This window comes from Salvia splendens, chromosome 3, assembly GCF_004379255.2.
Source record: "Salvia splendens isolate huo1 chromosome 3, SspV2, whole genome shotgun sequence".
Classification (NCBI taxonomy): domain Eukaryota; kingdom Viridiplantae; phylum Streptophyta; class Magnoliopsida; order Lamiales; family Lamiaceae; genus Salvia; species Salvia splendens.
The window spans coordinates 39526841-39550621 of record NC_056034.1 but is presented as its reverse complement, the minus strand read 5'-3'; the positions used below and the strand labels follow the sequence as shown (position 1 = coordinate 39550621).

The following is a 23781-nucleotide window of genomic DNA, read 5'->3' as shown; positions in this document are numbered from 1 at the left end:
TATTATTATACAATTAACGGCATAAACAATAGTAATTTTTAAGATATTCGAAAATAAACTTAATATATAAAATAAAATAAACAGCGGTCATAGATAATAGAAGTATAAATTAATTTGTCAATGTACATGTATTCGTTTTGGGGGACCAATTAGATTGGGCATTTATTCTTAACTTCTTTAATTAAGTCTTTTATAAGAGTAATATCTATTTGCCAAAAACAAATGTTTAGAATAACTCATTTTTATCAAATACTTATCACTTAAAAAAATGCGTCGTTGCCGGGGATCGAACCCGGGTCACCCGGGTGATAGGCGGGAATGCTTACCAGTGTGACGCATAAGGATTATGCGTCATTAGGGTAAGACGCATAATGCTTATGCGTCTTTAAACGACGCATAACGATTATGCGTCGTTAACCAACGACGCATAAGGGTTGTGCGTCGTTCAATAATAACGACGCATAACCCTTGTGCGTCACTCCCCCATCTGGAATAAATATAATCTCCTTCATTAAAATGGAATTCCATTAGTTCTCTATAACAAAAATAGAATTGTTCCCCAAATAAACTCAAAAATTAGATATTATGACAATCGGTTGCTTCAACAATCTTAATACATATGCTCCAAAGATAAAGCGATCAATGAGATGAAATTGACATGGCGCAACCCGGAGCGTAACACCTACTCCAAAACACCAATCTATTTCCTACTCCATACTCACAATAAAATAAAATGGACCCATCATCACTTATTAAAATTGCTCATATTCATAAGATTATTTTATTTTGTTGTGATCCGCTCCTGGCGCGCAACCAACTACTAATTCCAACATGCCCTTGAATTTATGAACTAACAAGGATATATAGGACAGTATATATATTATCTCTACTTTGAGATTTTACACTAAAGCATCATTTGGTGGCTTGATACGGGTATCCCTCTCAACCAGACGGAACCGTCCAGCGTCGCCGGAGGGGAAGAGGAGCCGGAGGAGCGACAGGTCCCGGATTTGAACTATGAGACGGTGGAGCGTGGAAGGTCGTTGCCGAGGAAAAGGAGGGAACAGAGGAAGTCAGCCGGGAGAGCCAAGGCGCCGGTGAGGTTCGGGGACTACGTTCCCAAGTAGGGCGCATGAAAGACCTCGTAGATTAGGATCTTTTATTTTATTTTCTAGACTTGTTTTTATTATTATTTTTGAACAATTGGGTCGAGCAATTTATAAGCTCTGTTCCTGGTTTTCTTTGTTGGTTCTTTCCCGGGCCGTAAGTCGAACCAACCCTAGGGTCCTTAGATTATAAATAGGCGCTGATTTCGCCTCCCGGGACTTCTACGTTCCCAAGTATCAGAAATTTCGCCTACTTCTTCTTGTTTATTTTTCGTTCTTTGCATACCCTAGTTGTCGACGGGATTTCACCTCCCGGGACTTCTAATCTTGATCGCGGCATCACGTTAGGGAGATTATCCTTAACAAATTGGTGCTTTCACTAAACTCATGGAACTTGTCACGTCTGATGCCGTCCGTACTGAGGGGTTACCGGTGAGCCGGTTATCCGCTCCACCGATTAGCGTGGGGTTTCCGTCAGGGACGACCGTTCAGAGAACGGATCCGGTGGCCATGATGTTTGAACATATACTGGCCTCTTTGGTGCGTTTCGAGACGCGGATGGATGATTTTGATCTCCGTTTGGTGCCACCCCGATCGGACCAGGGTCAGACCTTCGGTCTTCCCTCGCATTGGTTTATCGACGCCATGCCTCGTTCGGTTCCGCCGTCCATTCCTACTCAGGCGGCTGTGACTACTATCCCAAATACGCTGGCTATTCGTTCGGGGGCTCAGCCATGGTTGCCAACGGAGACATACGCTAGTTTTTCCCCTATCAGTTCGTTGCCGCCCTTGCGCGATATCAGGTCAGGGGGATGTTTTGGGGTCCGGCTCAGGGGCAGGGGCGGGTTTGTTGTCTTCATGGGAGCCACCAGGGACCCGCCAGGGGTTCACTCTGCCGACGCTTCGTCAGCCTACATCGTGGGATAATCCGGCGTGGCATAATCACGGGGGCCACCGAGCATGGGACGAACCGCGAGATGTGAAGATGAAACCCCCGCGTTTCAATGGGTCGGATGCGGTGAATTGGATTGCGAGAATTCAATATTATTTTGATCATCTGATGATGCCTGAAGCGTATCGTCTACATTATGTGGTCATGCTTTTTGACAATCAAGTAGCGGAATGGGTGTTCAACTATTGTGCCAGCAATCCGGTTGTTCTCTGGGGTGATTTTTTGGAAGATGTGCGGCGCCGTTTTGATCCGCAGTGTTTTGAGGATTACCTTGGCTTGATTGCAAAACTGGTTCAGACGGGTTCGCTGGCTGAGTACAATGTGACTTTCGAATCAATGAGGAATCGGATCCCTAATGTCCCTGAATCCACGTTTTTACCTATCTATATAGTAGGTCTTCAACAATCGGTGCGGGGCCAGGTAAAACACCAAAATCCGAGATCAGTGGCGGCCGCGATGGCTCTCGCGATTGAGTTTGACGGTAGCAACGAGAAACCCATACCCCCATCCGGTCCCCAATGCCGTCAGTGGCCGCCCAGGGATCAGAAAGGAACGTCGTCGGCTGTCCCACAGCAGCAGCATCAGTCCCAGCTGGCCACGAAGCCTGTTTACGCTAGGGCCCCTGAATATTCGAAGCTTCCAGTTATCCACCTGACGCCAGCTCAGCGAGCAGATCGCACACGCCGTGGGGTATGTATTTATTGCGAGGAGAAGTGGATATCATCTCATGCTTGTAAGCGACCCTTCTTGGCTTATATGGGTGGCGATGCTGAGGACGAGGCGGAGGAAACGGTTGTATCTGAGGATCCACCGGAACAACCTGAGGTGATAACGGTAGATCTTTCACACATCTATGCGCTAGACGGCAGGCAGCGGCCGGAGGCAATAGATCTGCGAGGCATAATCGAAGCAGAGCTGGTGGTCGTTCTCGTCGATACAGACAGCTCTCATGATTTCTTGCATCCCAGAATCGCACAGAGGCTCGCGCTCCCGCTTACGGCGGTTAAGCCGTTTCGCGTGTATGTTGGAAATAGGGTGTTGTTGGTATGTTCGCATGTTAGCTTGCAAACTCGTGTGGTGATCCAATCGCACGTGTTTTTGATCGATTTGCACATCCTTCCGATTCATGGTCCAGACGTCATTATAGGCTTGGCGTGGCTAAAATCTATGCGATGCGTCACTAGTGATTTTATGATGGGACTTTGGAGTTTGTGCGTAATGGGGTGCCCATTTGTTTGAAGGTATCTCCACCAATTGCACAGCAGGTTTCGCTCAAGACCGTTGCCAGCCTGTTGTCGTTGAGAGGGGAGGCCGAGATGTTTGAGTTGGTAGCGGTTCCCGAAACAGAGGACCATGAGACGGATAACGCTCAGTCATTATTTCCGCCTCACCTAGATCCAATGATTTTGTCGGTTTTGCGTTCGCACGAGGATGTATTTCACGCCCCGACGGGCATTCCACCTGCCCGCCCGTTCGACCACCGCATTCACCTACTTCCGAACTCAAAACCGATTAATGTGCGTCCATACCGCTACCCATATTTCCAGAAGAATGAAATCGAACGCCAAGTGAAGGAGATGTTAGCTTCGGGTGGCATCCGGCCTAGCCAGAGCCCATTTTCGTCTCCTGTTTTGCTTATTCGGAAAAAAGGATGGTACATTTAGATTCTATATTGACTACAGGGCTCTGAACACGGCGACAGTGCCTGATCACTTCCCTATACCTACCTCGGATGAGTTGTTTGACGAGCTGGGGTCGGCGCGATTTTTCACGAAATTGGACCTACGCTCTGGGTACCATCAGATAAGGACGCACACGGATAACGTTTTCAAAACGGCCTTTCGAACTCTCGACGGCCATTTTGAGTTCCTTGTCATGCCGTTCGGATTAACTAATGCTCCGTCCACATTCCAATCGGCCATGAATGCCATTTTTAGACCACTGCTGCGCACCTTTGTTATCGTTTTCTTCGATGACATCTTGGTATATAGTCCGACGCTGGAATCTCATGTGCGCCACCTGCACGAGGTACTCACTATTCTGAAGTCTAATCAGTTTTTTGTTAAACTATCCAAATGTGTTTTCTGCAGTACCACAGTGGATTATTTGGGGCATTTAATTGCGGAGGGACACTTGAGGGCTGACCCGGAGAAAATTGCTGCCATGGTCGCGTTGCCTGTGCCGTCCTCTATTAAACAGTTGAGAGGTTTTTTGGGACTTACAGGTTATTATCAGAGGTTTATCGCGCATTATGCGACTCTTGCAGGCCCTTTCATTGAACTATTGAAGAAGGACGCTTTCGCCTGGTCCCCACGGCGGAGGGGAGTTTTCAGGCCCTCAAAGCAGCTATGACATCGGTGCCGGTATTGCGGCTACCGGATTTCTCCAAACAATTTTATATTGAGACAGACGCGTCGGATTTCGGGGTGGGCGCGATCCTCCTTCAAGAGGGACGGCCTTTGGCCTACTTTAGCAAGAAATTGGGGCCGCGACGTCGGGTGTCATCCACATATCATAAGGAGTTATACGCCATTGTCGAGGCGGTTCAGAAGTGGCGTCAGTACTTATTGGGGCGCGAATTTGTGATCCGCAGTGATCAAAAGAGTTTAAGGGAATTATTGCAACAGGTTATTCAGACTCCGGATCAGTAATTCTATGCCCGGAAGTTAATGGGCTATAAATTTCGAATTGAATACAAGCCGGGGGCATCGAACAAGGTCGCGGACGCGCTGTCACATCGCGATATGTAACCTGACGGGGCTGAGACAGAGCGGGTGCAGGCTGAGACCGCGCTGCTGGCACTGGCGGCTCACCCGGTCCCGGATATTTTCGAGCTACTGCTGGCGGAAGTCGGGCGTTAATTAAAAAGGGCGAGGCGGCCAGTCACTTGTCGTTTGTCGTGGCCCTGATCTATCACGGTCGTCGCATTTATGTGGGGGTCGAGTCAGCGGCGAAGTTACCTTTGATCGCCGAGCATCATTCTACTCCGCAAGCTGGTCATCCAGGAGTTGACAGGACGTTTCGACGATTGGCTGCCCAATTTAATTAGAAGGGCATGCGGAAAGAGGTGAAGGGGTTCGTGGAGGCCTGTGTGGAGTGTCAAACGACTAAGTATTCGACACAAAAACCTGCAGGGTTGTTGTAGCCGTTACCTATTCCTTCGCAGGTGTGGGAGGACGTATCGATGGACTTTGTGACGTGCCTTCCTCAGTCTCGGGGTTTTACTACAATCATGGTGGTGGTTGATAGGTTGACCAAGTATGCGCATTTCGTGCCTCTACCGCCACATTTCAATCCTCTGCGTGTGGCGAACCTTTTCATCGTAACGGTGGTGAAGCATCTTGGTTTCCCAAAAACCTTGGTGTCGGACAGGGATTCCGTGTTCCTAAATGATGTGTGGGAGGATATGCTGCGTCTGAGCGGTACCAAGCTGTATTTCACGACTGCGTATCACCCTTAATCTGACGGTCAAACGGAGGTTCGGAATCGTGGTCTGGAGCAGTATTTATGGGCGTTCATGGCAGATAAACCGAACAAATAGGCGAATTTTTTACCTTGGGCGGAGTTATCCTTGAATTGCTTTTTTCACGAGGGGCTAGGCACGTCGCCGTTCAAGGCCTTGTATGGGCGGGATCCTCCTCCATTGGTGGTGGCTGAACCGTCGCAGTCTACTCCTTCCGATGTAGCGTCGCTGATCAGACAGCAGGGCGAATTGATTGTATCCTTGCGTGCTAATCTAGAAAGGGCGCAGCAGCGTATGCACGAGGCAGCAAATAAGCATCGGCGACATGTTGAGTTTGAGGTGGGGGACGTGGTCCTGCTGAAACTGCAGCAGTATCGCCAATACTCGGTAGGAAAGCCTCTGTCTTCGAAGCTGGCGCTCAGGTTCTTTGGGCCGTATGAGGTTTTGGAATGAATTGGTCAGGTTGCTTACCGCCTTAAGTTGCTTGAGGGCAGTCGCGTGCATAACGTGTTCATGTTAGTCTGCTTCGACCATTTGTGCAAGCCGGGTCTTCGGGGACCGTGGATTTACCACCTGTATTCACACGGGGTCGTCCAGTTTCGCGACCTCTGAAGTGGGTAGGGATCCGCACGGTATGGCGAGATGGAGCTACGGTGGAGGAGGCCTTGATCCAATGGGATGATGACAAGGGCGAAAATCCGACGTGGGAGCCGTTGGTGGTTGTTCGCCGACGTTTTCCTGACCTCATCCTTGAGGACAAGAATGCTCTTATCGGGGGGGAGTTGATGCGGGTATCCCTCTCAACCAGACGGAACCGTCCAGCGTCGCCGGAGGAGCGACAGGTCCCGGATTTGAACTATGAAACGGTGGAGCGTGGAAGGCCGTCGCAGAGGGAAAGGAGGGAACAGAGGAAGTCAGCCAGGAGAGCCAAGGCGCCGGTGAGGTTCGGGGACTACGTTCCCATGTAGGGCGCATGAAAGGCCTCATAGATTAGGATTTTTTATTTTATTTTCTAGACTTGTTTTTATTATTATTTTTGAACAATTGGGTCGAACAATTTATAAGCTCCGTTCCGGGTTTTCTTTGTTGGTTCTTTACCGGGCCGTAAGTCGAACCAACCTTAGGGTCCTTAGATTATAAATAGGCGCTGAAATTAATACAAAAGGTATCAGAAATTTCACCTCCCGGGACTTCTAAGCTTGATCGCGGCATCACGTTAGGGAGATTATCCTTAACATGACTATATTACAACAACACAATAAAATTTATCCCGGTTAAACTTGCATGTTTGGTAGCTATATGACATTTCCATGTAGCTCGTGTCTTGTAGTTAAGAGACTTTTTACCGCTTGTATTATGCTGCGCCGACTATTAGACTTCAATGTTTAGTTTACATGCATTTCTAGCTTAAAATTTGAAAATGTTTTTTAGGCTATACATTGAGTATATTTAGGCTTAATTATCGATTTAATCCAGAAATGCGTGTAATACCCGAATTCATCGATCCCTAAAACAAGACAAGGAATCCTAATGGCTAATAGTAGTAGTTATTGATTAGAGTTGCTAGAATTTTTATTGTACTGTATAAATTGTGTTTATTAATTAAATAGTTCTATTTACTGTTTAAGACTAAGGTTTTTTTTTCAACTTCCCTCAATTCAACTTTTAGTTATCTTTTACTCCCTCCGCCCCACAAAAATATGCACTCCTTCCTTTTTAGTTTATCGCACAATAATATGTATTTTCTAATTTTGAAAATTCTTTTCACTATTATGAGGTGAGATACATTCTCCACTAACAATACTTTAATTGTTTTTTCTACTTATCTCCTACTTTATCAATTTTGTATTAAATCACGTGTTGAACTCGAAGTGCATATTCTTTAGGGATGGAGGGAGTATTTGCCTTTCTGATTTGTGGTTGCGGCATATTGTAAAAAAAAAAGATGATCAATTTTTCCAACAATTTATAGCTCGAAATTAAAGATGATTTTTTTTCAAACAGTAATTCAACTCCATTCGATCCTTATTGTATCTTCCAAACGCTAGAAATGGCAGATGTACTCTACCAAACTACACTATTCTTTTAGGTGAGAATCGACCACCATTTGCAAAATTTATTTTATGATACAATAAGTTTGATTTATTTAGTATACTACCATTTCATAATGAGAAGATTGCTAAGCAACTTCACTTTTTTTATATGTGCATTAGATGCACCAAAATGCTCAAAACCCTGGCGAGAGGCGAGCAGAGAGTTACAAAACAAAAACAAAGAAAATAAAACAACAGATCACAACCACTTGGAGCACTACACACACCAAGCAAAGACAGCGAAGACAAAGAAACAACTCATAGCCAACCTTACACTAGCACAAATCCAAGCCTCCTAGCTCAACTGGTTGAGAAGGGAGGCAAGGATATGGCGCCATCCAGGAGGTCCTGAGTTCGAATCCTGGATGGCGCAACTTTGGGATTAATTTCCCTGTGGGCCCAAGGCTTGTTGCCTTGGGACTTTGCAAGCATACGGGCCTGGATCAGTCTGAGGGTGGTCAACTTACGAGCCGAGACCCGTCTAAGGGTGGGTTAAGCAGCTAGTTCGTGGCCACGAGGAAAAGGGAGAGGCCGGTGCTTGGCCTGGACCCGTCTGAGGGTGGGTTAAGCGACTAGTTCGTGGGCCACGAGGGGCAGGAGGAGGCAAGTTCGGACGTGACCACGAGGGGCTGGAAGAGGCTGGTTCGCTTGCCAATGTATCTCGAACTCCGATGTGTGTGTGTGTATTAAAAAAAAAACCTTACACTGGCACAAACACCACAACTCACATCAACCGCATACCACCTGTAAAAATGGAAAAAGGAAGAAAGCTAACCCCATGTGGACATCGTAGTCTAGCTCTCTGTGTGCGTTCCACTCCGTGCCACTCTCTGTGAGAAAATGAGATTCCTTTTTCGTGCACTCTTTGGTTCAAACCATCCTCTAATGCTGTGTAGATTATCTATCACATGTTCTGGAGAGAATGGAAAGTCCCAACACCATCCACGTATCCACATACCAAGCCGCCATAAGAGCCTTTTTTCTCAAAATCCCAATTAGGCTTGAAATCATGAAACACGGCATTGTTTCTTATATCCCAAATAGACCACGAGATACCAAAGAACATTGACATCCACATTTTCTTATCAAACTGCCGGAATGGAGCCGCCATCCAACTTCACTGCACATGAGATTTCTACTTCAACATTTCATTGTTTCCGATTTATTTATATTGGAGTACTATGATTATAGTTGAACTAAATTCATCTATTTTAAATATATTGTCTAATATTGACATGTTTATACACTACAAAAAACTTACTTTTAAGGATATAAAAATTGAGACCAAATTGGTATAGTTTGAAATTTTTTAAAAATAACCATAATTTAGGACACAAAAGAAAGCGTTCATACGTTGATGACAGAATATCTTAATCTTTAGCTTTTTTAGGAAGTTTCTAATTGTGTCTCCTAATTTTAGTTGGGACACCAACAATATGAATACTTTATGAAACATTGGTGGTATTATTTGACACACAAATTAGTGTCCTTAATAGCATTAAAAAATATCTTTTAACCATTCTTTTTGTTGCACTAATAGTAATATATACTTCCTCCGTCCGCCATTACGAATCTCATTTCTTGTCGGCACGAGTTTTAAGAAATGTTATGTAAAGTGGGTGTAAAAAAGTTAGTGGAGTATGAGTTCCACTTGTATATATTAGTTTTAAATGAAATGTGAGTGAAATGAATTAGTGGAATGTGAGACCCTATTACCAATAATGGTAAAAGTGAACCGGGATTCTTATTCACGGACGGATTAAAATAGAAAAACGGGGCTCCTATTCTCGGACGGGAGTAAGAGCATCCACTATAGCATAGGCGCGCCTATAGCCTAGGAGGGGGCGATGGCGGGGCGCCTTATAGTGGGAGGGACGTCCGCCCCGGGGCAGACGAAAAAAAGTGGGGCGGACGGACTACCGATGTTTTCGGGGCGAGGACGCGGCGGTCGCGTATAGCCGCGCCTATAGGCACGGCGGTCTATAGTGGGGCGGCGGGCGGCGCGCCTATAGCCCCTTTCGATTTTTTTTTTCTTCCGAATATTAACCTTATAAATACCACTTCTCTACCATCCATTTACACCATTTTCACACACTCTCCCTTTATTCACACTCTACACTTTCACTCTCTAAAAATGCACGGTGGAGACAACGAATCACCCGGCTCGCACGAATCGGGATATGGCGGCAATCCTTCTCAGCCGTCGGGATATGGCGGCTATAGTGGCGGAAACTAAACGAAAAAATTAAAATGAAAATTGGTTATAAAATTTCGGGGCTATTGGAAGTGTGCGACTATAATGGCGGAAATAAAAATTTGGGACTGTGGAAAAAAATTGAGGCTGTGGATAAAAAAGGGGCGGGGCTATTGGGCACGTTCGCTGTATTGGATGCTCTAACACTATATAAGATTTAATAATTGAGGGCGATGCTTTCGTTCTTACCCATGGGCCAAGCCCATGTGCACGTGGAAAAACTCTTTGACTAAGTCACCACATTAATCCTGGTTTTGGAAATATCTCTACCACTCAATTAATCAAATATTTATCTATAAATTGGTGATCAAATCCGACACAATATCTCATCCAAAAAGGCTCATTTAGCTATATTTCAACCTCAAAATGTGGGTGGTCAGGGTGGAAAAGTAATTGCTTTTCTTAACATTTTGGTCTTAATTGTTCTCATAATGTCTACCCAATACCAAAAGTATGATCTTTACCCAAGTTTCTATACGACTCCTTAAGCCATGAATCTTAGCTTATACAATTTTATTAATATTTATAACACTTGGAACACGACATAAAGAGATTTCGCATATTGATTGTTAGAAAAAAAAATCGAGTTTGTAAATAAAAAGTTTTCCTGGAATCCTTTGGTGTAATTTATAAGAAACAGAAGCGTTGTGACGAACTTTGACCTAAGCAAAATAATAAACAACAAAATCATAAATCTCAAACCGAGAATTGAAATATCCAAGTGTATGCAAATGAAAGTCCGATAGATATAATTGTTGAATAATTGAATATTAATCTATTACAAGTAAATTAAGAGAGATGCGCAAATGAAACGCTCGCCCAACGCATCTTCGAGTAGGAACACGATCTTCCTTTCGATTCCTACACCCATAAAAAGAAATAAAAATAATTGTACCTATATATATATAGGGATAGGGATGTAGGACTGTGATCAATATCAAACCACTCCTAAACCTTAAACGCCGAACAACATCATTATATGAGAATATGGAGTTCATTATAATGAACTAATAACAAACTTATAATGAACTTCAGATTTCTAAACTATGCATGATGATGTCATTGTTTTTAAATCTCAGAATTCCCTATAATGAACTACAAATAAAGTTATAATGAACTCCGCGTTATTATATAATGATGTGTTTGACGTTTAGTGTTTTAAACTAGTCTGGTATATAATACAACCCTATATTCATTTCCTTTTTTGTATCTTTTGTACTTTGTTCTTTTTAATCTCAGCCCCACGATTTTGTCATCCGACGGTTAGATTGGTGCCACATGTCATTTAATAATGCAGATTTTCAGTTGAATAATGCACGCCGACTAATAATGCACCATTATAGTGTAATAATGCAGATTTTCAGTTGAATAATGCATACCGACTAATAATGCACCATTATAGTGTAATAATGCAGATCATCTGGACCGTTGATGAATGAGATCTAAGGGATGAATAGGAGAATAACGTCCCCTATAGGGATATATATATATATATATATATATATATATATATATATATATATATATATATATATATATATATATATATATATATATATATGGGGTGCATTATAATGATAACCCCAATTTCTGTAATAACCCTATAACTAAATCTGGACCACACATTTTTAAAATCACGTGGTCTAGATTCAAACTTAGATTTACTTCATAAAAAAAAGCGCGGGGGTATATATGTCATTTCGCTCATGATAAAATTTACGTATCCAAATTTCTGAATTTCTGATTTCTAAAAAAAAGCGCGGGGGTAAATATGTCATTTCTGAATTTCACTCATTTTATCAACTCAGAAATTAAATGATGGAAATGACATATTTACCCCGCGCTTTTTTTTATGAAGTAAATCTAAGTTTGAATCTCAACTATAAGATTAGAAAATATGTGTGATTCAAATTTGATTATAGGGTTATTACGTTATTTAGGGGTTATCATATGATCACAACTCTATGCATATAAAAGTTAGTCAAGGATTTTTTCCACGGAAATGGGTTCTTGAATAAAAATTGATGGAGTAAGTATTTAAAAAGGGGATTTGAGTAAGACCATGAACTTATATTATCCACGTTACTCCTCATTGCCACTTGCCAAAATATTAACACTTGTCCACAAGAAAATAGGGACGCTTGTCAAATTATCTTTGGGATATAAAAACCGTAGCCTTCCCAATTTTTCAGCCGCTACACATCATAACCGCCATATTCAAGAGAGAAACAGAGAGAAGGAAATTTCTGATAAGTGGTGAGCAAGTTCTTCTTCAATTAGTTAAAGTAAGTAGTAATTGATAAAGTTCTTTTTGCATGATTATGCATCATATAGCCGCATATGAAGAAAATAGGGAATCTGCCTAAAACCTAAATCATTTAGCCTATGTTCGGATGGCATGATTCAATCAAAGATTGATTATAGTGTGCGGTTTGGTTGTCCATTTCTATGTCATCAAGGCCCGCAACATATAGTCTAGGCCCGATAAGGCCCGCATCCACAGTGGACTGACTAGCTTTAATCCTAGACAATTCATCTCACCCTCTACCCTCCGATTATTTTGTCTGCCTCCTTCAACCACCGTCGCCGCCACCCTCCCCTCTTCTATTTTCCTTCCCTTTCTCTCTCTACCAACACCTCTCCTTCTCTCCTCGACAGCTGTATACAGTTAGATCACATAAAATCAAACATTAATACTCCCCCGTCCGCGAATAGGAGTCTTGTTTTTCCATTTTAGTCCGTTCGCGAATAGGAGTCCCGGTTCACTTTTACCATAAATGGTAATAGGGTCCCACCTTCTACTAACTCATTCCACTCACATTTCATTTAAAATTAATATATAGACCCCTATTCCACAACTTTTTTCCACTCACTTTTCTTAATATTTCTTAAAACTCATGTCGCCAAAAAATGAGACTCCTAAGAGCATCTCCAATGGCGGCGTCGGCACCGGCACGCCGATTTTTCGCGGACGCCGGTGCTGACTCCGAACCATTGCGAGCGGCGTCGAAATCGGCGTCAAAATCGGCGTGCCCACGCCGATTCTTGGGCTGACGCCGATTCTCATGCCGATCCTCACGGCGCCATTGTAGGCCCCGGATTGGCGTCAGACCGACGACAGATTTTTAATTTTTTTTTAAATTTTCCGAAACACTATATATACGCGCTTTGGACGCCATTTTCATTCGCACCGCTTGTTTTAACGATTACTGTCTCTATCTTAATTTCTGTACAAGATCAACAACGATAAATGAGTAATGCCGGTGGTTGTGGTGGTGGTAGTGGTAGTGGTAGTGGTGGGGATGCTGATGAGTACGGGCGTATGATGAACGAAGAGCTAGATGCCTATACGAGCCGGCTACAAGGGAAAGAATCTCACGATGATCCTCGAGGCCGTAGCTGATTACCGGTTGTGGATTTGGCATGCGTATTTTGGGATAGCCGGTTCGAACAACGACCTAAACGTCCTCAACTCGTCGCCCCTTTTCAACGAGCAGTGCCAGGGCGTCGGTCCGGCCATCAGTTTTGTCGCCAACGGCAACCAGCATGATATGGGCTACTACTTGGCAGATGGGATATACCCTAGGTGGCCCGTCTTTGTGAGACGATCCGGTGCGCATCAGATGCGAAGAAGGCCTACTTTGTGACGCGGCAGGAGTCGGAGCGAAAAGACATGGAGCGCGCATTTGGTGTGCTTCAGGCTCGATGGGCTGCAGTTAAGGGACCAACGCGTTTGTGGCATGTCGACTGCATTGCTGATATAATGTACGCCTGTATTATCATGTACAACATGATTGTCGAAGATGAAGGTGTACAACTGACTGATTGGGCCAACGACGATAATGAAGCCGGTCCAAGCCACGGCGTTGCCGCCGCCAACGTACGAGGTGGGGTACCTCACGAAGAAGAAGCCCTCCTCCAAGCAAATGCCGACATGCGTCAGACGGATGCTCATATTCGACTCCAAAAGGATTTAATTGAAGAGTTGTGGGCGCGGAGGATTGCAAGGCGTTAGTTTTTAATTTAATTGCATGTAATTTTTTTAAATGTACATTTTTAAAATTATTGTACCTTTTTAAACTTTAATAGTATTATTCAATTTTCCTGTATTTGTCTCGTAAATTAAATTCCGTATGTTGCTACAATTGTAAATTAAATTATATAATTGTTAGTGATGTGGAAGGCTATGTGAGGGCTATTGGATGTCCAGTTGCATGTCCAGATGATATGGCAGGAGGGTTTTAATGCTGATGATGTGGCAGTGGGAAGACTATGTGATGACTATTGGATGTCCTATGTCATTGGAGATGCTCTAATGACGGATGAAAGGAGTATTTGATTTTATTTAATTAAGCAAGTTTAAATTATGATTAATAAAAAATCAGTTATTTTATGTTTCTACTAAAAATGAGATAAATGTATTGATTTATTCTTATTATAGTCTTATCTATATCTTAAACATAATCCAATCAACCAACAATATAAAATATAACACTAATTTAATCTTAGACAAAGTCCATCTTTATTTATCCTAGAATACATCTCACGATTATTTAATCTAATGAACCAAACAGCCACTTAATAGATAATTTTCGGAATCAACAATCACATAAGAAGTTCTATATAACAGTAGCTATACTTTGAACTTTTAAAATTCAGAATCATGAGTTTCATAACTACAAGAATAGCTCCAGCTATGTATTTTTAAAGCTTTCACCTTGCCTTTATTCATCAAAATCTAGATAGAAGTTCACTACAAAAATAAAGAAAGAACTTAGCTTTTAGATAGGGATTTGTGGCTGCCCGGCACCACCCAAAACAGCCGAGACAAACGGCGACGGACCAACAGCACAAAGGCGCACCGCGCCGGAGAACCACCGTCCTGTCCACGGTCGCGCGACGACGGAGACACAGCAGCGGCGGCTTCGGTCGTCACAAGCGCTAACGGGAGTGACACAGCAAGCGGCAGGAGAAGTGGTGGACGGTGCTGCTGCTGCCCAACCTGCAGAGCCCGAAGAGGCCCCGCGTCGGCGAGCAGCAGGGACAGCGACGATGGCCGGTGGCTGAGGCAGAACCGACGCGGCGGCGTATGTGAGAGCCGAGAGAGAGAGAGAGAGAGCTAGGGCGGGGGAGAATTTGAGAGAGACAAAACAGATTCTCGATTTGGCAGTATCTGCGTTGAGGCGGAAGGAGAGAGCGGGGGAATTAGATTAGAGGAGGAGAAACATGCAACCGGCGACGGTGAGGTGCCGCGGTGTAGTGGGCCAGGAAGAGAGTGGCGGTGGCGTTGCAATTGTGAGAGAGAGATGACGTGTGATTATGTGAATTTGAATTTGGGGGAGACGGAGAAGATGAGCGTGCACAATAAGGTGGGATATTTAATTATGTTGGACTTAAGTAATAAATTGAAAGAATTGGCCAAGTAATGTTTTGAGTTAGAACTTTGGGTTGAAGGAGTTAAATATTTGTGATGGGCTGGAACTAAACAAAGACTGAATGGATTAATTAATTATTTGTTGGAGTTATTAATTAATTTCCAAACGATTAAATAATTCGCGAATTGATTCTTTTTCCGAAATAAAGTATTGAAATGGATAGCGCGCTTAATTAAATCCCAAGATGTAATTAATTGCGACTTTAGCCATGAGTGTAATGGGGTCGAGGGTGTAGGATTTTCGGGATGTGCGATATCAGGGGCGCGTAAATTGAAAGAGAGGGTAAGTACTTAACGCAGCTCTGATTTAATTACTGTAAAAGAATTTTATAATGTCCCTAAGAAAGAACAAAGAATAAAACGAAAAATACATATAGGATGCATACATTCTAAGTATATGTTTTCCTTGAGTCTGATTAAGTATATGTTATTACTTTCCAAGTTAAAGGCTATCTCTACGAGCAAGTGATGGAAGGAGTAAATAAATTCAAGTTGTGGAATTTAAACGCACGAGGTGAACTTTTCTATCCTACGTGCTAATGTGGATAAAAATTACAAATTAATTTCCAAGATGATATTTATTTATGAAAACGATGTTGTCTTGACATAAATGATTTGTTTCATGTGTATGAAGCCTATTAGTTTGGTTGGAACTTAAGAATGGAATTCGGATCCGAGTGAGGGTGGTGTTCCTACTCGGATTAGTGTACACATGTGACCGTGGAAGGTGGCCACCTTCCACGGCACAAAGATAATGTAGTGGAGGCCGTTGGGAGGTGGCCACCTCCTCGGCTGGAGAAAGATGTAGGTGCCCGTGCGAGAGCACCATCTCCACGGCACTTGGTGTTTAGATATGGCAGAAGTACAGAAAGATCTTAGACTGATCAGTCGAACTTTAGCTCATAAAGAATTTAGTAAGCATGGGCCTTTTAAGAGAAAACCCTCGAGTGTTACTGTGATGGCACGCCAATATTTTCATTGTATGTATGCATATTTCGGCAATGTGTTCACTGAGTACTTTTGTACCCAGCCCAGCATGTATTTCTAAATGTGCAGGTTGAGCAGTGATGGTGGAGAATGCTGAGCAGAGTTTATGATTTTCTTTTTATTTTAAGTAGAGGCCCTCTCGGATGTGCATGTCTCCATACATGTGACCGTGTTCATTCTGCTGCATACTAAGGTTCTAGATAACATCGACTGTTCTTTCATATTCTGATAAATATCTATTGATGAATAAGTTTTTAAATTTTGAAAAGTTAGATTTCCATTCAAATTCTAGTGATTAAGAGTTAATTTAAAATTGTATCCCCTTTATTTCTAAGTAAATATTCGGTCATTGTTTTATCCCCTTTCTGTTCCCCTCTTCTTATTTTCCACCCCTAGTCACGGTTCATGGATTTGCAATTTTTAATAAAGTGCGGTCGTGACATTCCGTCTCTCTAATATTAATATAATTCATGTATTTTATATTATATGTATACAGTATATATATGGTCATATATTTGTGTTTACATGATGAATTATTGAATATGTGCATATATCTCTATGCATAACCTTACCAAAATTAGTGTCTGGCAAGAGAGATGCATATCCAACATACACGAGCTTTATTTTCAAGTGTTTGAGTTTGCTTAACCTTTTCTTGTCAAAAATAAAAATAAGTGAAATGATTCTTGACCTTGAACAAGATTGATGGTGCAAAATAAATAAAAACTAGGTGTTATCAAAGGATCTATTATTAAACTAGTTTTTATTTTCGTTTTTGTTCTGTGTTGTGTGTATGAATGTGTTTCAATAGAACTTTTTATTCTCTTACTTTGTATAGTATGAAACGTCTATAGTAATATTTTTTCAAGTGTTACCGTCATATGATATTTTTATAAGCAATAAATGATAAAAGTGTGTATTATTGCCAAAATTCAATATACTAGTACTACTTATTTTCAGTGTTGAACATGGTTGATGAGGCTAAAAATAATTTATTGGTGACAGCCTTGGCGAAAAAGAAGTCACCACCCATCACCTATAAACCAATCCTACGCCGCCGCAACTGTAGTTACAAGAATAAATGCAGCCGCAGAGGCGGGCCTCCTCCGGCCCAAACTGAACCCTGAGTATCAAAGCCCGAATAACCGATGCTTGAATCGCAAATATTAATCAATTCCAAATAAAATATTCCAAACTGTATTAGTGTGTTTATGGATGTAGACGATATAAGTGTGTTTCAGTTAACGGAGACACTTGTTCGTTTCATCATGTTGCGCCGACTATTAGTCATTATTTAGTCAATGCAAACGAATATATAAATATTGCTTTCGATTTGTTAAACAAAATGATACTAAGATAATATATGGATTAATCCAAAATGAAGTTTATCTAGAATTATAGTCATGAAATATATATAATGTTGTTATCTTAAGCAAGATTGTGTAAAACCTCAATGTTACAATTAAAATCGTAGTCCTCTTAATACGTTAGAGAAAATGTCTTCTTATAAGACCATCCGCAATGGGCGGACGATGGCACGCCCGATGGCGCGCATCGTCCGCGCCATTCATCGTCCGCCCCCACTGTGGGTGTGTGGCATAGGCCGCGGACGATAGTCGCGGCCTATGCTTCGGGCGCGACTTAAACCGCGGACGATGGCCATCGTCCGCCTCATTGCGGACGCAGCGGAGGATGGTCGCGGACGATGGCCATCGTCCGCCCCATTGTGAAGGCCGCGGACGATGGCACGCGGTTTCGTTTTTTTATATAAATCTCGTTTCTCATTCAGTTGTGCATACGAACATATCGACTATCTCTCAACATATTCTCTCTCAACATCCAACGAAAATGAATCCCGGCGAAGACACCAATAGTTCTAGTTCGTCTGATTCCGGTCGTTCGATTGACGAAGCATTAGATGCAGCCGTTGAAGAGGCCATGGCGGCATGCTATTCGCAAATGCAGCGCGAGAAGGCGGCGGCTGCAGCGGCGGCTGAGCAAGTCCATCGTCCTATTCGACCTAGGACGTATGTCCGACGCAACCACGAGGAAGCTCACAGGCGTCTGGTTGAAGACTATTTTGCCGATCAACCACGTTGGGGCCCGACTGTTTTCCGCCGCCGGTTTCGAATGTCGAGGTACCTTTTTCTCAGCATTGTTCGTACATTGTCTTCTTGTGAAGAATACTTCACGTTTCGGGAGGACGCCATCGGGAAACCCGACCTTACACCATTGCAAAAGTGCACGACTGCTATTCGTCAGTTGGCATACGGCACCACGACAGACCTTTTTGACGAGTACCTCCACTGTGAGGAGACTACAGGCCGCGAGTGTCTGAAGTACTTTTGTCGGGGGATAGTAGAGGCCTATGGCGACACATATTTGCGCAAGCCGACTGCCACTGATTGCCAGAGTTTGATGCAGATGCACGAGACGGTGCACGGGTTTCCTGGGATGCTCGGGAGCATCGACTGTATGCACTGGCAGTGGAAGAACTGTCCGAGGGCGTGGAGAGGCCAATTCACAAGTGGATACAAGGGCAGCCACCCGACGATGATACTCGAAGCCGTCGCTGACTATCGGCTTTGGATCTGGCATGCTTACTTCGGCGTAGCCGGGTCGAACAACGACATCAACGTCCTCAACTCGTCCACTCTCTTCACCGACCAATGTAACGGCAACGGCACGGCCATAGAGTTTACTGCCAACAAACGCCAATACCATATGGGGTACTACTTGGCCGACGGCATCTACCCACGGTGGCCAGTTTTCCTAAAGACAGTCAGCTGCCCGATTGGTGAGAAGAGGGTTTTATTTGCGCAAAAGCAAGAGGCGGCGCGGAAGGATGTAGAGCGGGCATTTGGGGTGCTCCAATCACGGTGGGAAATTGTGAAAGGGCCGGCTCGTTTCTGGTACAAGGAAGTCATCGCCGATGTCATATATGCGTGCATAATCATGCACAATATGATAGTCGAGAGTGAAGGCGGAAGCATCACCGATTGGAATGACGACGACCGTGCATCTAGCTCTGCCGGCACATCGACCGAGACACCCGATAGAGGGTTACCGTTAGGTTTCGATGAGGTTTTATCTAGGCAGGCCTCAATGCGCAACCAACAGGAGCATGCGCAGCTCATGAGCGACATGATTGAAGAAGTATGGGCTCGTAACCGCCGTCGCTGAGTTTGCGTTTTTTATTATTTCGCATTGTAATGTATTAATTTTTATTAAATGAATGAAATTTTTAAAATTCGTATTTTAAATGTATTTTAGTTTTTTTTTTAATTCGTATGTATTTTGTAAATATTACAAAATTGATGATGTGGCGCGCCATAGGGCGCGCCTTAGGGCGCCCACTGCGGGTGGAGAAGGAGGAGGATAAAAATGATGACGTGGCGCGCCATAGGGCGCGCCTTAGGGCGCCCCACTGCTGATGGTCTAACATGTGAAATCGTTCAAGAAATGATGAATTCGAACTTGTTGATAAATCACTTAAGATCTTCAAAATCTAAAGTAACGTCGGCCATAAACAATTTCTATTTTATACACTACAATAAACTTATCTTATAAGATCACAAAATTAGAGATACAATTATTTGTGTTGGAAAATTTTAAAAAATAATTAAAATCGAGGGCGCAAAGAAAAACACACTTTATATGAAAAACATAAATATTCACCACACCTTAATCTTTTATTTTTCTGTGACGCTTTCGTTTGCGTTCCTTAATATTAATTGACATACCAAGATTGAAGAGGCTTTTTATTGTAAGTAAACTCGGGCTAGTTGAAATATAATTTCAAGTTGATTGAATAACTAGCATGAACTAGACAACTTTTGGTAAAAGAAATTAGATCGAGTAACATGGTTAATCACTTATTAACGGATATGATCTCATATACTATCCGGAAAATTGAGACTTTGAATTGGTTTTTTCTACTACTCCCTCCATTCACCAATAAACTTCTTATTTTTTTTTATTTTCGTCCGTCAACCAATAAACTTTCCATTTATTTTTTATATTTTGGTAATGGACATTACATTCCACTAATTTTATCTACTCATATTTTCTCATAAAAGTAGGACCAGATTCGACTAACCTTTTCAACCAACTTTCTATTACATTTTTTAAAACTCGCGACGGTTTAAAACTACCCTTGTACCGGTGGACAGAGGAAGTAATAAACAATTAGACAAAAATACAGTAATTAAGTAGAACATTTGCAAGGAGATGAATTTTAGGGTGTTGATTTTATTGACTTATTAATTCTGATATTTTAAAGCAACACTAATATTCTCCTTTTCAATAATCTAGATTATTGATTACACTCAAAATTACTTGCACAAGGAAAAAGTCAGAAATAAGAGAATACCTTGAGGGTATGAGTCAGATCAAACAGCGGTTTCAAACATTGTCGAAATCCTAAACGACAAAAAACAAACAGGCCCTAAAATTATTGAGGTTGCTTCGTTTTCATTCCCCATGCCCATGTGGTTGTGGAAAAACACCACACCTACGTCAATCTTGGAATTGAATTTTCTTAATTCCTATAAACGAAAGAAAAGTAGCTAAAGCATCCGACTATTCTCTTCCACTCAATTGCTCAAATTTATCTATAAATTGATGAGCAAATCCAACAAAACATGTCCAAAAAGCAAGGCAACACTCTTTTAACTAGATTTCAATCTCAAATATGGGTAGGAAAGTAATTGCTTTTGTTAACATTTTGATCGCAATTATTCTGATAATGTCCCCCCAAGTCGCTTTAGCCAGGAAACTTGCGCAGAATACCGATACCCACTGTATGTTCTTTTAATCTCTCTCTATTTTGGAGTATTTAATTATTGTAAATTTATGATTATACACATATATGTTTACATATGACTGCTTGATAATGAATAATTATGTATGTGTCCTTGTTTTGATTGAAAACACACATATACACACACAAAATCATGCGTAACAAATGAAGATCCAAATCCAAACTCACACTTAGCTTGAACATGATTGTTATAACTGAGTATGCATTGCAATAAGGTTTTATGATATCCTACATCCCATATTGATACACTTTATATTCTTGTTTTGTCTTTAGATGTAGAAAAAAAGTCGGAGACCCGTAAAGCATTGAATCCCAGACGACCTTATTGCACTGGAAGGTACACCAAGTGCCCACCACCTTATCACACCTCGCAACGTCCCTGAGAAACTGCAGTCCCATATCCGGACCTTAACCGATCACTTTTATCCACGTATTCGTACTGTAACAAATACCTATGTCGACGCTTAAATACTAGTAGTAAAATAAAGAGACATTAAAGTCGCCTTTTTATGGATGAAAGCTTTTCTAATTTCTGTACAAGTGCGCAATGTAATGCTTAAAAATCTATAATTACTAGTATAATAGTATTAATGTATATTGTAATTTTCGTGTTTCTGTATATTTTACTGTATGTGTTTGGGATACTTAATGTTAAGGATTACATAGTAATTACTTCACAAGTATACGAGTGTACAGAAACTAATAAACTAAAAAATTCATTCGCCATTTGTTCTCCTAGATAGTAACTTATGATGACGGATGAACTAATGGTGGAATGGCTAAATGTGAGATTAAATGTCTGAAGAATTTTTATGTGTTCACATGGTAGATTGGTTAATGTCTGAAATCAATGATTATTTGATCCACAGCAAATCAACTTTTACTTTTAACAATAAAAATTATTATCTCAAGTTCAAAATTTACCAACATCTTTACAGGTCTAAAGGGTTGTAACCCTGGACTTAACTTACCCCAAAAGAAATCTAAATAAAAGGATAATAAGAGCCACTCCAAATATTTACATCACAATTCAAACCTTAACTAATTTTACTAAAGAATATTCCCTCCTCGCTTACTTTTATATTTTTCAATCATATACTATGACACTTTAATGCTGAATATTTTATCAATAACTTATCGAGTATAGAATTGAATAATATAAAAAATTTCTTATTAAAAATACTCCTTTTGTCTAATAATAGGAGTCACTTTTATTGTGGCACGAGTTTTAAGAAATGTAAAGAATAATGGATTGAAAAAGTTGGTAGAATCTGTGACCCACTTTTTCTATACTAGTTTTATGGTAAAAATAAAATGTGACTCTCATTGTGGGACATACCAAAATTACAAAGTGTGACTCTTATTGTGGGACGAAGGTAGTAGTATTTATTACTCCTTCCGTCCCAAGATAGTTGAGGCATTTATTTTGGGCACGAGATTCAAGAAATTGATTTGTTAAAGATTAAAGTGGAGAAATGAAAGTAAGAGATGGAAAAAAGAGTAAAGTAAGAGAGAATAAAGTTTAAATCAAAAAATGAAATGACTCACCTACCTTGGAATAAACAAAAAAGAATACGACTCAACTATCTTAGGACGGAAGTAATATTAAACTGGAACTGGGATGTCTTGATATGTATGGAAATTGGAAATTCAAAATTCGCGGCAGGTTAGCCTAGTTCCATTGTGCCAAAAGACAAGGTCTTCATTGGTTTCAACTTACATGCAATGCAGCTGATCCAACAAAGTAAATCATTTGTAATGACCGAAAGATATGGCCCAATATATTAGTATACTAGTATTGAAAGATGAAGCCTAAACAGAGCAGTCCAGATCCAGAAATTGGGCCATATTTGACAATTAAGCTGATTATTGGGCTATTGCCATATTAATGTCTATCCAATTTCATTTTGACGTATTAACAGTACTATGTAGGTGTCACATGCACATTACTGAGATATTTCGAATCATATATCCATCTTCTTACTAATACGTCTAGTTACAATTAGAATGGGACCTTGAATCATGAAAAAAATATGATTACAAAAAGGAAAAAAAATGGGTCTTAATTGATGGGCAACAAAAAGAATCAGAAAAATTGGAATACCATTATAAGGTTTCAAGGCCATTTTGCTCCACGGATAAATTCAAATCCCAATTGAAAGTGTTAAGATTACTCAACCTAATCGGAGATGGTTTATTGCGAACGAAGAAGATGAATGGAATCGAAAATATGATTAGTACTGATTGGGGAGAGATTACAGTATGGAATTGGGGAAAAAGCTTCAGCTCCCTTTTAAACACCGTTTGTAAAGTAAGAAACTAACTCACTCAAATCAACGGTCATGAACTAATCTATCTAAACAACATATCTAACGGTTCCTGAAGCTCTTCCGCAGCTTGAGCGAGCTGAACAAAGACTTCTCCCTTTCTCTATTAGAATTTCTTCATGCACAGCGAACCACCAGCTAAGCAATTAACACTCACACAAAGCATTCAGAGCATCCCCAGCCAAGAGCATGGAAGTGGGTCTGGACCCATTTTTTGTTGGGAAGAAACCAAACAACCAAAACCTGCGGAAACACAAACGGTGTTCTTTCTCTCCCAATAACACAGGTCCGATAATTATTTCTAACACAATGTGGCACGATAAATATCAACAACAAACAATCA

At 41.5% G+C, this 23781-nt stretch overlaps 1 protein-coding gene and 1 long non-coding RNA gene across 2 annotated transcripts; both read left to right on the top strand.

The window, feature by feature from the left end:
- Nucleotides 1-808: 808 nt before the first annotated feature.
- On the top strand, nt 809-6732 carry LOC121795999. Its single transcript, XM_042194686.1, has 2 exons — nt 809-4086; nt 4149-6732. The coding sequence occupies exon 1, from the start codon at nt 2092-2094 to the stop codon at nt 3295-3297; it is 1206 nt and encodes a 401-aa protein (XP_042050620.1). The 5' UTR covers nt 809-2091; the 3' UTR covers nt 3298-4086; nt 4149-6732.
- Nucleotides 6733-20795: 14063 nt separating this feature from the next.
- Nucleotides 20796-21724, top strand: LOC121793892. The gene is made up of 2 exons (XR_006049190.1): nt 20796-21091; nt 21385-21724. It is a non-coding gene; the product is annotated as an uncharacterized LOC121793892 (long non-coding RNA).
- The last annotated feature ends 2057 nt before the right edge of the window (nt 21725-23781 follow it).

Coding starts and splice junctions, on each gene's coding strand:
- LOC121795999 (XM_042194686.1), top strand. CDS start 2,092: ATGAAACCCCCGCGTTTCAATGGGTCGGATGCGGTGAATTGGATTGCG.